General features: G+C 50.6%; 2 protein-coding genes across 5 annotated transcripts in view; both read left to right on the forward strand.

The window, feature by feature from the left end:
- Positions 1-14,255, forward strand: part of MAGOH (mago homolog, exon junction complex subunit) — a 237,055-nt gene that overhangs the window by 192,210 nt on the left and 30,590 nt on the right. The window lies entirely within an intron of this gene.
- Positions 1-14,255, forward strand: part of LRP8 (LDL receptor related protein 8) — a 41,817-nt gene that overhangs the window by 16,431 nt on the left and 11,131 nt on the right. For all 4 annotated transcript variants that reach the window (XM_069093541.1, XM_069093542.1, XM_069093543.1 and 1 more), the window contains 6 exons: positions 770-997; positions 1,640-1,758; positions 5,170-5,309; positions 8,879-9,020; positions 11,450-11,602; positions 13,346-13,564. In XM_069093541.1, coding sequence (XP_068949642.1) covers positions 770-997; positions 1,640-1,758; positions 5,170-5,309; positions 8,879-9,020; positions 11,450-11,602; positions 13,346-13,564 — 1,001 coding nt within the window. The remainder of the gene's footprint in view (positions 1-769; positions 998-1,639; positions 1,759-5,169; positions 5,310-8,878; positions 9,021-11,449; positions 11,603-13,345; positions 13,565-14,255) is intronic.

The raw sequence follows: 14,255 nt of genomic DNA on the forward strand, positions 1-14,255 counted from the left end.
CCTTCCTGATAGGGCTGTTACATTGCTGTCCTCATAGCCCCAGCACCCAGCCCACAGCTTGGCCCATAGCAGGTGCCTGATAAATGCTTGTTGAATTAGATCATCTTCAATAATCACAAGAGCCGACATTTCTGTAATGATTCTCTAAGCCCAGATGACCAACAGGTTGTTAGCCCTTCCAGGCACCCTGTGGGGAAGGTAGCCCAAACTTCCTTAGTAAGTTCCAGGCTCTGTGCTAAAAGCTGGGCACATAAAGACAAAACAAGACAGTCCCTGCCCTCACAGAGCTTACATTCTACTACAGGAAAACAATACACGCACAGGAAATTATAGCTACGAAGTCATTTCAGGGGAGAGGACGGTAGCTACCTGAGGCTACTTGATGTCATGGAAAGAGGGCTGGGTTTGGAGGAAAATGACAGAATTCTGGCCCTGCTGTTTGACTCCCCTCCCATGGGCCTCAGTTTCCTTACCTTTAAAATGCCAGGCTTGGACTAGATGGCTACTGAGAGCCCTTCTGGGAATCCTATGCACTGGGGGAATCCAGGTAGGCTTCCCATAGGAGGCAGACCCTAGGCTGAGCCTTGAAGGAGCCAGGGAGTCCATGAGTTAGGTAAGGAAAGAGAATATTCTGGATATGGGGCACAGCCTGGAGTGCCATACACCGGGGGGAGCAGAGAGATTTATAGGAGGTGAGTGATGGGGGCCCCGGCCCTGGCCTTGTCTGGGTGGCTGCCTGGCCCCACATCTGACACTCTGCTCTCTCTAGTGCTTTTATCGACAAGGCCAATGACCGGACAGAGCAGGTGGTCCTCATTGACAGCCAGCTACACTCCCCCGAGGGCCTGGCGGTTGATTGGGTACATAAGCACATCTATTGGACTGACTCTGGCAACAAGACCATCTCTGTGGCCACCGTGGATGGTGGCCGGAGAAAGACCCTCTTCAGCCATGATCTGAGCGAGCCACGAGCCATCGCCGTGGACCCGCTCCATGGGTGAGTCACGTCTGGGGCAGGGGGGAGACTGGAGACTAGGGGAGATGATTTCTGGCCTTGAAGCCCCTTTGGGAAGGGCTGGCCAGGCTCCAACCTGACCCTGCACCGTGTGGGATGTATTCATCAATGGTCCCACTGACCCATAGACTTGTTCAGCCCCTAGAAAGTAATGGAATGGGAAGGAGAATATTGTAGCATTGGACTTTGTATGAGAAGACCTAGGTTCAAATCCGTCTGTGAGTAGAAGTTACAGAAAGGAGGGTTTTACCCGAGTCTAAGGGAGAGCTTCCTGATCACAGTGCTGTCCAAGGATCGCTTCAGGGGCGTTACACTCCCTGACAGAGTGCGAGATGACACTGAGTTCCTCCCTCCTGAGAGTCTCACAGCCTTAGTACAAGTCTGGCGTGTCTGAGCTCTCTTACCCATTGTGATGCCACTGAGATGATGTTTAAGAAGCACTTAGCCCAGTGTTAGGCACACTATAGATACCATATAGATGCATATTCCCTTCCCTGCCCCTTTGGCTTTCCTGTTTTCTTACTGTGGGACATTAAACAAATAAATGAATATTTTTAAGTGCTTACTCCGTGTCAAGCATTGTGCTAAACATTGTTGTTTCTCTCCCCTCTCTGGCCCTTCCAGGTTCATGTACTGGTCTGACTGGGGCGACCAGGCCAAGATCGAAAAATCGGGCCTGAATGGAGTGGACCGGCAGGTGTTAGTTCTGGACAACATCGAGTGGCCCAACGGGATCACCCTGGGTGAGTCTGGAGATAACTCAGGCCCTCCCTTTGCCATCACTAGTTTTGGGAAGCCTGTTAGTACCCATCATGTTCAGCACAGCTCCAGATCCAGCCCCTTTCTTTTCTGGAAGTGTCCACTCTAACTTAGATACACTCAGTAGATAGCCTGACAGCCTGATAGAAACATCATGCCAAAACACGAATGGAATAGATGAAGATATAGACTGAGACAGAAACATAGACACGGACATAAACACATATATATGTATATACATACACACGCGTGTGTGTGTGCGTGTGTCCTCTAGAAGACCTACGACATCATGATTAGGAGGCAGCATACATAGTACATTGGAACATGTGTGTGTGTGTGTGGTCATATGGAAGACAGGCTCATGGAATGCCCGTTCCCCCAGCCTTTTCCTCCATGTTTATACACTCTTCACATCATATTGTCATTCAGTCACATCCAACTTGTGTCCAGCTCTTTGTCTGTGACCCCATTTGGGGTTTTCCTGACAAAGCTACAGAATTAGCTTTGTTTTGCTTAGAATTGGGCAGTTAGGGGGTGCAGTGGATAGAGTACCAGAGCTGGAGTCAGGAAGGCTCATCTTCCTGAGTTCAAATCCAGCCTCAGACACTTTTTCCTTGAGTGACCCCGGGCAAGTCACTTAACCCTGGTTGCCTCAGTTTCCTTATCTGTAAAATGATCTGGAGAATGAAATGGCAGACCACTCTAGTATCTTTGCCAAGAACCCCCCAGATGGGGCCATGAGGAGCCGGACAGGACTAAACAAGCTACCAGACGCCAGCCTGGTTTTCTGACTGCAGACTGAGTTCTTTCTGAGCTGCCTGCCTCTCCTCTGGTCCAGCCTGGCCAGAACGACATCCCTTTGTCCAGCATTGTCTGGGCCTCTGTTTGAAGACCTCCGGTGGCTGGAGCCTGGTGTTTACTAAGCCACCCCACTGTGCTTCAGGACACTTCTGTTGTGAGGAATTTTTAAAAACTGAATCAAAGTTGACCTCTCGGGCTTCTGCCACACTTCCCCGAATGGCCAGGCCATGCAAAGTCAGACTCAAAGCTCCTTGTCCCATACTGTTCTGTGAGAGGACAGAAGAGGGAGGTTAAAACCCTGGGCAGAGAACCAAAGGGATGGGAGGGAAGGGCTGGCCCTTTCATCCCTTCAGTGTGGCCATTGTTGTTAATAATAATAAAAAACAAACCCTTAAAAGTACCAGGGCCGGGACGCAGAAGGGCTCTAAACCTGCTATTGGCTCTTGCCTGCCCCGAGTTCTGCCTAGTCTAGTCGTGTTGGGCGGTGGAGAGGCCTTGGTGGCACCAGGCTGCGTGTGGCAAGGGAACTTCCTGGTGCTGATTAGAATCACCTGGCAGACACTCACACCCTGGACTCCGAGTACTGGAAACTGCCTGATGGGCAGAGACTGCCTAGAGTCACAGCCTCTTGTTGAACCGAAGACGTCCCCCACTGGGGGGAGGAGGATGAAGCAGGCTCTCTGGAGCGCTTAGGGCTTGGTCAGACATCGAAGACTCCAGCGGTACTCGCCGTATCCCCGGCCATCACCGGGTGTCTTGGCTTTTGTCCTGCCACTGGAGGCCAGCAACTCTGGAAGAAAGAGCGAGGCCAGCGGCACTGACCATATCCCCAACCGGCAGCACCCACTGTATCTCCGGCCATCGCTTGGGCATCTTGGCTTTTATCCTGCCACTGGAGGCCAGCGACTCTGGAAGAAAGAGCGAGGCTGGCAGGTTGATGCTGACATCCTGTTCACATCCTAGTCAAGACGTCACCCGTGCTGTCATTCGTTGGTCCACCAGAAAGTGCTGGCTTTGAGGGGCCGAGGACCTGGGTTCAAGTCCTTTCTCCTGTGTAATTCATCGAGTCATGTCCCTTCTCTGGGTCCTCATTTCCTCCTTTGTCAGAGAAGTGCAAAGTCGCTGCCAGGCCCTGGTGCTCAGTAGCTCTGTGACATCAGGTTAGTCACCTGTCCCCTCTGCGTTCCTGCTTCCTCTTCTGAAAAATGAGGGGCTTGAGCCAGAGGCCTCCTAAGGCCCCGTGGCAGTTCCATCACTTGCTGTTCCTAGAGCTCAAACTGGATGGGACAAAATGAGCCGCATCCTAGTCGATCCAGGTGGGCTTCCTGGAGGAGGGGCTGCTGAAGCTTCAACAGTTCCTGTTAATTTGTCCCCATTAGGGAATTTGATAAGGAAAATGGACTGTCCTTGGACCCAGATGTAGACCCCCCAGCATCATGCTGGTCATTAAGCTCTGGTTCACACTTTTGCCTTCTGAGGTGCTGACCCCATTCTTCCTATGTGGAGCTCAACAGGAAAGACTGGCAGAAGCCATCAAGCCCGATAGAGGGGCCTTGGGCTAAAGTTACCCAGAAAAGCCTGGCTGCTGCCTAGCTCCAGGACCATGTGCAAGGGCCTGGACCCAACCCTGTAAGCAGTAGGGTGATAAGTGTTCCCTGTCTTCTCAAATCCTGCCCCCCCACCCAAACCCTGCCTTGAAGAGGAGCTGAAGTTCCCAGAAGGCTTCAAGGGCTGTCTCAGTTCATGCATTTCTTAAGTGCCTTCTTTGTGCAATAGGCAGCCTGGCCAGGGGATGGACAGCTGGCCTCAGAGTCAGGAAGACCAGAGTTCAAGTCTTGCCTCTGGAATATTTTGGCTGGGTGACCTTGACCAAGTCACTGGAGGTCTCAGTGACTCCAGACCACTCTAAACTCTAAGTTACAGAAGGAGAGCTGGTCTGCGCTGGTAGAGACAGAGTCCTCCCCAAGAGTTCCCCAGGCCAATGAAGTCACAGTTTCAGTCCTTATCTTCTATCCTATGTCCCTAGGCACTGAGCTAGGCCCCAGGAAAGAGCCCCTGCCCTCAAGGAGCTTATACTCTGCCTGGAGGAGATGCCACTTACCTTTACAAGTGTGCCCAAAATAAATACAAGCACTGTAATGTAAGTTCCAGCAGCTGGAACCAAGAACAAGTCAAGATTGTCATGGCCTCACATAGGGCACAGTCACAGTGATGGGGAGTGAGTGAGGCAGGCCAGCACAGGGTGGACGAATGGGGCTGCAGGCAGGCAGAGAGGGAGGGACGAGGTGCTGTGGAGGGGAGTTAGGGGCCACCTGTTCTCGTGCAGAGTAGAAAGGCCCCCGGCCATGCTCTTTGCTGCCCCCTGCCTCGACTTTCTTGTTTGTTTCTGTCATCCGAGGCTAGTCTGCCATTGGAGCTCAGACCGCCTTCATTCGCCATGCCCTGGGCCTAGCACAGCCTCCTCTGCTGACACACAGGAAAGGCAGTGAGTGCCTGGGGGAGCTGGGCCCCAATCACGATGCCTGCTTCACGCCCCCTTCTGCCTCCATGGGCAGCTCCCACTTACCTGAATTCCCTCCTTCCTCTCTGGCCAGATTTGCTAAGCCAGCGTCTCTACTGGGTGGACTCCAAATTGCATCAGCTCTCCAGCATCGACTTCAATGGTGGCAACCGGAAGGTCCTTATCTTCTCTGTGGACGCTCTGAGCCACCCCTTTGGGATTGCAGTGTTTGAGGTAAACAGAACACATCAAATATCAGGGCTGGGAGGGGCCTAGAACAGGGGATGTCAGGGCCAGGAGGGACCTGAGGACAGGGGATGTCAGGGCTGGGAGGGGCCTGAAGACAGGGGATGTCAGGGCTGGGAGGGACCTGAGGACAGGGGATGTCAGGGCTGGGAGGGGCCTGAGGACAGGGATGGTCAGAGCTGGGAGAGGCCTGAGAAGAAGGAATGTCAGCTCTGGGAGGGAGGGGCCTTAGGACAAAGGTGTCAGAGGGAGATGTGTGTATATATGTATGTATATGTATGTATTGGCGGGGGAAAGGTAAGGCAGTTGGGGTTAAGTGACTTGCCCAAGGTCACACAGCTAGTTAAGTATCAAGTGTCTGAGGTCAAATTTGGACTCGGGTCCTTCTGACTCCAGGGTGGGTGCTCTATTCATTGCCCCAACTAGCTGCCCCAAAGGGGTATATTTTTAAGAAGAAGAAAAATCCATCTTATAGCTTATAGTAAGTTTGTGAAATGTAGTGATTATCAGAGTTTCACCGTTCTACATACTGGGACGTATTCCTACTCCACAGAATGCTTGCATCATAAAGCAGTCAGTCTGTGTTGTGTCTCTTGGAGGGGCCCAGGCTTAGCGGGAAGCCGACTGAGGAAACACTAAAAACAGAGACTGCACACCTTTCTTGTGTAAGGGGGAGATGCAGGGAGGGGAGAACAGCACCAGCATCTGGGAGAGCTGGAAAAGGCCTCTCAGGGAAGGCGACCCTTGTGGGGGAGAGCGAGGCAGGTCTGCAGGGAAGCCTGGGCTGAACCACAGCCTCCAGAGGAATCCCAGCCTGTGATGTCTTTGTGTGCTGATCTCAGGAGGTCCCAGCTCCTTCGGGCTTCCCACCCATGTCCATCCTGCTGAGGAACCTGTCTGCACTTAGCTCAGCTGGTCCCGGGCAGACAGGCAGCACTTTTGTAGAGTCTATGATACAGAAAAGAAAAGAACAAAGGGCTTTCCCAGTCTCTCCCACCGGCTTTTCAGAAGGAGGGATACTTCAAAAAGATACAAATTGGCATTGTCTGTGTTGTGATCACTTTTATTTTGTTCCACCTTTCCCGGTCGCATTTTAATCTAGTTCAGGCCACGCTCAGGAGTTTTGTAGCCACTTGCGAGCCAGCAGCAAAGAGGTTGACACTTATGGCCTCAAAGATCCCTGAAGGACCGACCCTTGCAGCTCTGTCTCCCCAGTTCCATGTGTCTGTGCCTCTCTGAAGATGTGCATGCCCATTTTTAATGTGGGGCTGAGCTCTTGAGGCCGGACAGGCCGCCTTAACTCTAACCATCACAGGCACACACCAGTGGGGGCCCCAAGGCCTGCTGCTGCTTCACAGGCATAGCCTGGGGCCAGAGTGTAGATGCTGTGGGCAAAACGGTCCTGTCTTAGCCCAGGATCAGGAAGCAGAGATTCTGCCCTCAGCAAAATGAGCCAATCAGAGAATCATAGAATGGAGGAAGGGAAAAAGGGAGATAGGGTGGAAATGCTATCAGATGTTCAGATTTAGAAAGGAACATCATTCCATTTGATCCTCAGTGGGCCTGTGAGGTAGGTACAGTGGATTTTATCATCCCTATTTTTACAAAATAACAATTAATTCCCTGATCTCAAGGCCCGTCACCATCCTGGCTGCCCTTCTCTACATGCACTCAAATGGTAAATGTCCTTCCTAAAAATGGCACCCAGAGCTTAAGTCAGCATCCCAGATGGGGTCTGACCAGAACAGGGGATGGGGGGACCCATCATTATCTAGCTAGTTCTAGACACAAGGTATTCACTTTGCCAGTTGCCATATTATCTTGCTTCTGTAGTCATTCTAAATAGAATTTCTCTGTCTTTTCCTGCTAGGTTTGGTTGGTTATGCCCAGAAATGCTGGACATTTATGTAGATTTTATTCTAACTCCTACAACTTTGTTGAAATTATTATTTTAATTGTTTTTTAGTTAACTCTGGGGTTTTCTGAGTAGACCATTATATCATCTACAAAAAGCGATCATTTTGTTTCTTCCACTAACTGACTTTTGGATAGTTTTGCCAGAAATCTTTGCAGACTCTTCTCTATTCTCTTTCTGAACATCAGGACATTTACCCTTTTCCAATCATACTGCATATTTCCCACCCACCATGATTGCTCAGATGTCATGGACAATATCTCAGCCCATCAGTTAATTTAATCCCTTTTAGTCCCTTTGGGTTGGTCCAGATGACTTGGGATCCTAAAGGGTAACTAGGCATATTCCCTACGTTTCTGGGGTATCAGCTTCCCTTTTGCCATTTTTTGTCCTTTTCAGCCCAAAACTTCTTCTCTGTGGCAGAGAATAACGGAGAAAACAAATAAAACTTAAGCAGCTCTACCTTCTTTCCTTAGTCACCATCATCATCTATGTCATTATTGTTCTTTGGAGAACAAACGGCTGCTTCCTCTCCAGAGAGCTGAACTCCTGGCTCTTTGGAAAGAAACTCAGATGAGTCATTCATCTCCTGGTATTCATTGGTCCTTCTTACTTATCTGCTCATTGTCATGTTTTTCATTCCTTCAGCCTCTTAACACGAAAGTCAAGGTTCCTCTTGCTCATCTCTGTTTTTATGTTGAAAGCCTTCTCTTAAAATGTTTTCATTCAGAGCACGTTTCTCTTTCCCCTACTCAGTGAGCCATCCTTTGTAATGAATAAAAAAGGAGGAAGAAAGGAAAATTATTCAACAAAATACACTAACATGCTGTGTTCTGTACCCACTGGCCCCAACTCTGCAACTAAAAAGGGAGAGAATTGCATTTTCTCACCTTTTGGGGACAAGGCCTGCTTGTTATAATCACAACTTTCAGGCTGCTGTTCTATCCATTTATGTGATTAGAGTCATGGATGTCTTGTTTTCTGGGTTCTTCTTTCTTCACTTTGCATCAGTTCAGATAAGTCTTCCTATTCATCAACCAGGCTGCCTACAGATAGCTTAGTGGCACCATAGCACACAGAACATTGGGCCTGGAGTCAGGAAGACTTGAGTTCAAATCTGGCTCCAGATGCTAGCTGTGTGACCTTGGACAAGTCACTTCATTTTCTGCCTCATTTCCTTCATCTGTAAAATGGAGATCATAACAGTACCTACTTCACAGTAGTTACGAGAATCAGATGGAGTCATGTTTGTAAAGTTTAGCGTAGTGCCTGACACTTAGAAATGCTTGTTGCCTTCCTTCCCTAGCCTTCTCTGTATTCCCCCAGTAATTTCACAGGTGCAGCCCCTCACCCCATCCTAGATCCCAGACACTGCTCATAGCCAGAAGTACATGCAGTAGTCACTGGTCTACCCCCCCCCCCACTTCACAAAGGACAAAGCTGAGGGCCCAGAGAAGGCCCAAGGTCAGTCATCAAGCATTGGTTAAACACCAGGCACCATGCTAAGTTCCAGGCTGCAAAGAAAGGCTCTCAAGGAGCTCCCAGTTAGATGGAGAGAGTTGGGGGCAGAATGAGAAAGGCTCAGGGGAGCCCTTGGGGAGGCGTGGGTCGACACCTCACCTTCTCTGCCTGTGCCTCACAGGACAAGGTGTTCTGGACAGATCTGGAGAACGAAGCCATCTTCAGCGCCAATCGACTGAATGGCCTCGAAATCTCCGTCCTGGCCGAGAATCTCAACAACCCTCATGACATTGTCATCTTCCATGAACTGAAACAGCCAAAAGGTAGGCGGTGTCTCCCTGAGAGGCGGGGGGGAGGGTGCCCACCCACCTGCACCATCGCTGCACCCCCTCCCCCGACGCCCTGAGCTCCCCTCCCTTCCCTTAGCACCAGCCTGGGAACCTGGTCAGCCTTGCCTTAGAGATGGGACATGGATGGTTTCCTCTTCAAATTTACATACATTTATTAATCCCTCTAGAGCTCAGCTAGGACAGCTACAAGATGGGCATAACAGCCCTTCCGCTCCCCATGCCCTAAGACTCTCCTGAGTGTCAGACAGACTCTACGTCAGGCAGTTAGTGACCAAACAGCCCCACAGAGATGGGAGAGAGGGTAAAGATGCCAGAGCTTCTCCGGCCTGGGAGGCCGTGCAGTAATTCTAGACACATCCTCATAGCTTAGATGACTTCTGGTTCCTCTTTGGAATCCGCATTCAGGGTGTGCTTTGAGATCATTCTTGTGGATCAGTATTTTGAAGCAAATTTCTATCCTCTGAAGGTGGGTCAGATTTTTGGAGGCAGTTAAGTCATCTGGAGCCTGGGGAATAGGGTGTCACACGTGATGTCCTGGAGAGGGACCAGACTAGATCTTTGTGGGGAAAATGAGGGGCAGTTGGGAGAACATCTCAGGGAGGCAGATTTCTGCCTGATATGAGGTGGACGCTGCTTACAATGAGAGTGACCCCCAGGCAGAGCGGGCTGCCTGGATGGAGGTGGCTTTCCCCTTCTTGAAAGTCTTCATGCAGAGGTTGGGTGACCGTTGTTGGGGATGGGCTAGTGGGCATTCTTGTTCAAAGTGTGGCTTAATCCAGGCGACCTCTGAGGTCCGACCCAGCTCAAAGGTGATAACCAGCGTTTACACAGAACATTAGGCTTTGCAAAGCAGTATCGTGTGCTTTCTCATTTGAGCCTCAGAACAGCCCTGGAAGCAGGTACTATTATTATCCCCATTTTCCAGAGGAGAAAACAGGCAGACTAAGGTGGAGTGACTTGCCCAGGGTCACACAGTTCTTACATGCCTGAGGCCAGATTTGAACTCAGATGTTATGGACTCCATGCTCATAGCTCTAACCACTGCACAACCTGACTGCCTTGGAAATTCTGTGATGTTATGGATTATCCAGAGGAATCCTGTTTTTCATAAAAAACTAGATGTGACTCAAAAGTAATGAAGCATAAACCCCAGAATGCCCACATTGAAAGAGGCCCTGGAGATCATCTGGTCTTACAGCTGGGGAAACTGAGGCCCCAAGTGGGGAAGTGATCTGCCTACACTCAGAGTTTTTTTTGGTGGTCTGTAAGCTGCCTTTCTGGTGAGTTTCTCAAATAATATGTCCTTCATTTATAAGTGAAAAAAAGATCCTTGACCCCCCCCTAGGTGTCAGGAGAGCTGACACCTCTCAATCCTGCCATTCGTTTACTGTGGAATCTTGGGGAAATCACTACCCCCATCTGGGCCTGAGTTTGCTCTTCTCCAAAATGGGGAGATAGTGGGTATGAAAATGTTCCTTTGAATGTGAGTCTGTGAAAGAGGAGGAGAAGTTTGCCTGGGCTATTGGGGTGTCCATCTCAGAGCCCAGGCGCCCTCCTTTCTAGCCGTGGGCAGAGCTGTTAGGCCACAGTCACCCTCCACTGTCTCCAAGGATCCATGGTAGATTGTCTAGAGGAGGCCAGGGTGGCCCAGGGCCTGGAGCCTGTTATATGGGACTCACTTGAAGGAACCTTGGAGAGGAGAAGACTGGGGAGGAAAGATCTGCTTCTTCTGCCTGGCCCCAGAGGAAAAACCCAGGAATAGTTGAGGGGCGGGGGACTCTCAAAGAGACCAGTGGAGGTTTAATGTCAGGAAAGAATTCCCACCAAGAAGAGCTCCCTAAATCAGAGGGGTTTCCTTCCTCAAGCTGTGTGGGTCCCCCTCCTGGGAAGTCTTCACCTGAATGGCCACTTGTTGGGCGGGTTATGGTACAGATTCCTTTTGTGTGGGGGTTGGACCCCATGGTTTATGAGGTCCCTAAATGTCTGTGATTCTGCAGGAATCTGTAGGGCCCCATGATATAATAGAGAAAGGCGGCTAGGTGGCACAGTGAATAGAGCACCGGCCCTGGAGTCAGGAGGACCTGAGTTCAAATGCGGCCTCAGACACAACACAAAAACTAGCCATGTGACCTTGGGCAAGTCACAACCCCAATTGCCCTCCAAAAAGCAAATAAATAAATAAATAAATGAACGAATGAATAAATAAATAAATGACAAAATAAATAAATAATAAAATGAAAAGAGAAAGCCCAAGTTTGAAGTCAGGACACCTGTCTCTGGAGCCTAGACTTAATCAGGTCACATTCCTGAGCCTCTGTGATCCCCTCTTCTAAATGGAGCTGCCCCAAGAGTCTGTGAGACAATCTCTCTCTCTCTCTCTCTCTCCCTCTCTCTCTCCTCAGCTCCCGATGCCTGTGAGCAGAGCTCTCAGCCCAATGGCGGCTGTGAATACCTGTGCCTTCCTGCCCCCCAGATCTCCATCCACTCCCCCAAATACACCTGTGCCTGTCCCGACTCCATGTGGCTGGGCCCAGATATGAAGAGGTGCTATCGAGGTAACAGTCCCCAGGGGTGGGGATGGGATTCTTAGCCCTGCCTCTCCTGTTCCCTTCCCCATTGGTGCCCCTGGTGTGGTGGTTAGAGCCCAGTGCGGGATGTGGAGCTGGGGACCCAGGTCACATCCCAGTGCCTGCATTTCTTCCTGAGCTTCTGCTGGAATGAGATCTGGGATGAGCATAATGGTCTTCCTTCCCTTCCATGGGGATTGTGTGGGAACAATTCTATGAGCCTTAAGACCCTGAGGAAGTGGGCATTGTCTTTGTTAAGTGAGGAGTCCCTGAAGCCCCAGCTAAATGGACTGCCCACCTAGCCTATGAAAAGCATTCATTCCTTGATAACTCATGCTGTTTGGTCCCAAACAGTGTGGGGACAGACTGAAAACAACACAGTCCCTGCCCTCAAGGAGAATGCAGTCTACTAGGAGAGGGGATGGTGTGGCCAAGATTCACATCTCAGGAGGCTGAGTGTGGCTGGAGGAGAGTAGGGATCCAGGCAGAGCCCCCAAGGGCAGTTAGAGGACAGAAGGCTAAGCTAAGTTCACGAGGGAAGGGTTCAAGGAGCAGGGCTCCCCAGAGCAGGGCTCCCCAAGTGGGGCTTCCCTGAGTGGAGCTCCCCTAAGCAAGGCCTTGAAAGGAGAGATCTTCATCAGGTGCAGAAGAAGTAAGGGGACTCTTCCAGCAGATGCCTGGAGGTGGGAGAGGGAAGGTCCAGGCTGGGGAACAGCTACTAGCCCACTTTGGCTCAGATACAGAATGTATGGAGGGGAGAAGGAAGGGGGAAGGGGAGGAAATAAGCATTTATTAAGTACCTACTGTGTGCCAGACTCTTTATAATTATTATCTCATTTGGTCAAGTATGCTCTAGGGCTAGATAAAGGTAGAAATAGATGGAACAAGGTCTTGAGTACCAAGGCAGAGTTTATAGTTTATCCTGGTTAGCATTGGTCATTGGGATGGATGAAGTGAAATTAATAAAAAGGCATGTATTAAGCACCTACTGTGTGCCAGCATCTTAGTATCATACAATTCTGAACTTAGACCGAGGAGGGACCTAGAGGTCCTCGAGTCCTACTTCCTCAGTTTCCTGATGAGGAAACTGAAGCAAAGGGAAGTTTAAGTGACTTGTCAAAGGTAACACAAGTATGGATTCCAGCCCAGGTTTTCCAGATTCAGAGAAAGCGTTCTTCCTACTGCCAAGGGGCAGAAGGAACGTAGCCCCTGCCTCAGAGAACTTTCATTCTTATCAAGGAAGACAACACAAGTCAGTGCCAGTCAGGAAGCTCACATTTATTAAGTGCTGACTGTGTGCAGGGCCTGAAGGGAACATAAGGGAGGGAGTGCCTGGAGAATTAAGAAATTGGGTGTGGGTACTTAAAAAGCCCCTTGGGGAAGTGATGGCTGATTTAGTTACTGTGACCCCTGAGAGGGGAGGTGGTAGGGGAAATGCAGCAGGGCAGATGGCAAGATGCCAGGGATACGGACATAGCATGGGAAGCATGGCCTGGGGCTGGCCCAATACAGTGTCGTAGGTCAGCTTGGACATGTTTTCATTCATTCATCCATATTACAAGCAATCTATCACCCACACGGCACTTATTAAACACCTACTATATGCCAGGCACTACCTTAGCCCCAAGCTCTGGTCACCATGGCTGGGCTTAGAGAGGAGGCGCCCAGGAGCCTTGAGCCAGAGCAGGCCAGCTTGGACAATTGACCCTGTCTTCGGCCTTCCCTCCACAGCCCCTCCATCTACCTCAACAACGACATTGGCCTCCACCACCGTGAGGACCCCCGGCACAAACCTTCTCAGCACCAGCCCCGTCTCCCTCCCCGGCCACACAAAGAATCAGAGCTCGGGAGAGGCCTGGCAGAGCTCGGGAACGTCCCCTAGTGAGCCCAGCATTAGTGCATCTTCGCCAGGGGTTCCCACCCCAGGAAACAGCAACCATTCCCAGCACTGTAAGGATTCCTGTTCTGGTGGCCCCTTTGGGTGGGGTGGGGAGAAGAGAGAGCCAGGAGGGTGTGGGTTACCCTGTAACCTGCAGGATACTCCACCCCTGACTGAATTGAAAGGACACAGAGTCCTGCCTGAGGGAGAGGGGCAGGGTGGTGCAGTGGGGAGTGCCCTGGCCTTGCCATCAGAAGACCTGGGCTGAGGTCCAGCTGTGTCCTTTGTGGGTGTGACCCCAGGCAAAGCCCGTCCCCGCTCTGGGCCCCTCTTGGCTCATCTGCACATTGGAGGTGTCCGATCTACCACAGGAGACACAGTCTCCTCCTGCTCTGACATCCTGGGCTCAGTGGCCCTCCTGGTGAGGAGATTCTGGATTAGTAATAGGAGCAGCTCACATTCCCATAACCCTTTAAGGGCTGCCTGGTGCTTAGCATAGTATCTTATGAAACCTCAGAAGGGGGAAGGAAAGATGGTCTTTATCCTCCTTGTATAGGTGAAGAAAGTCTCAGAGACATTAAGTGACTTACTTAGTTGCACAGCTAGTAAATGTTTAAGACAGGATTTGAACTCAGGTCTTCCTGACTCCTTGGTGCTTTCTCTTTCATGTCATGCTGTATCTCATGTATTATGTGGTTTAAGCTCCCTCCCAGCTCTGACACTCCCTGTTCTAAGGCCCCTCCCTGCCCTGACATCCCCTGT

This window comes from Petaurus breviceps, unplaced genomic scaffold, assembly GCF_028583685.1.
Source record: "Petaurus breviceps papuanus isolate PSGF00001 unplaced genomic scaffold, PetGlider_PUasm1.0 208, whole genome shotgun sequence".
NCBI lineage: Eukaryota > Metazoa > Chordata > Mammalia > Diprotodontia > Petauridae > Petaurus > Petaurus breviceps.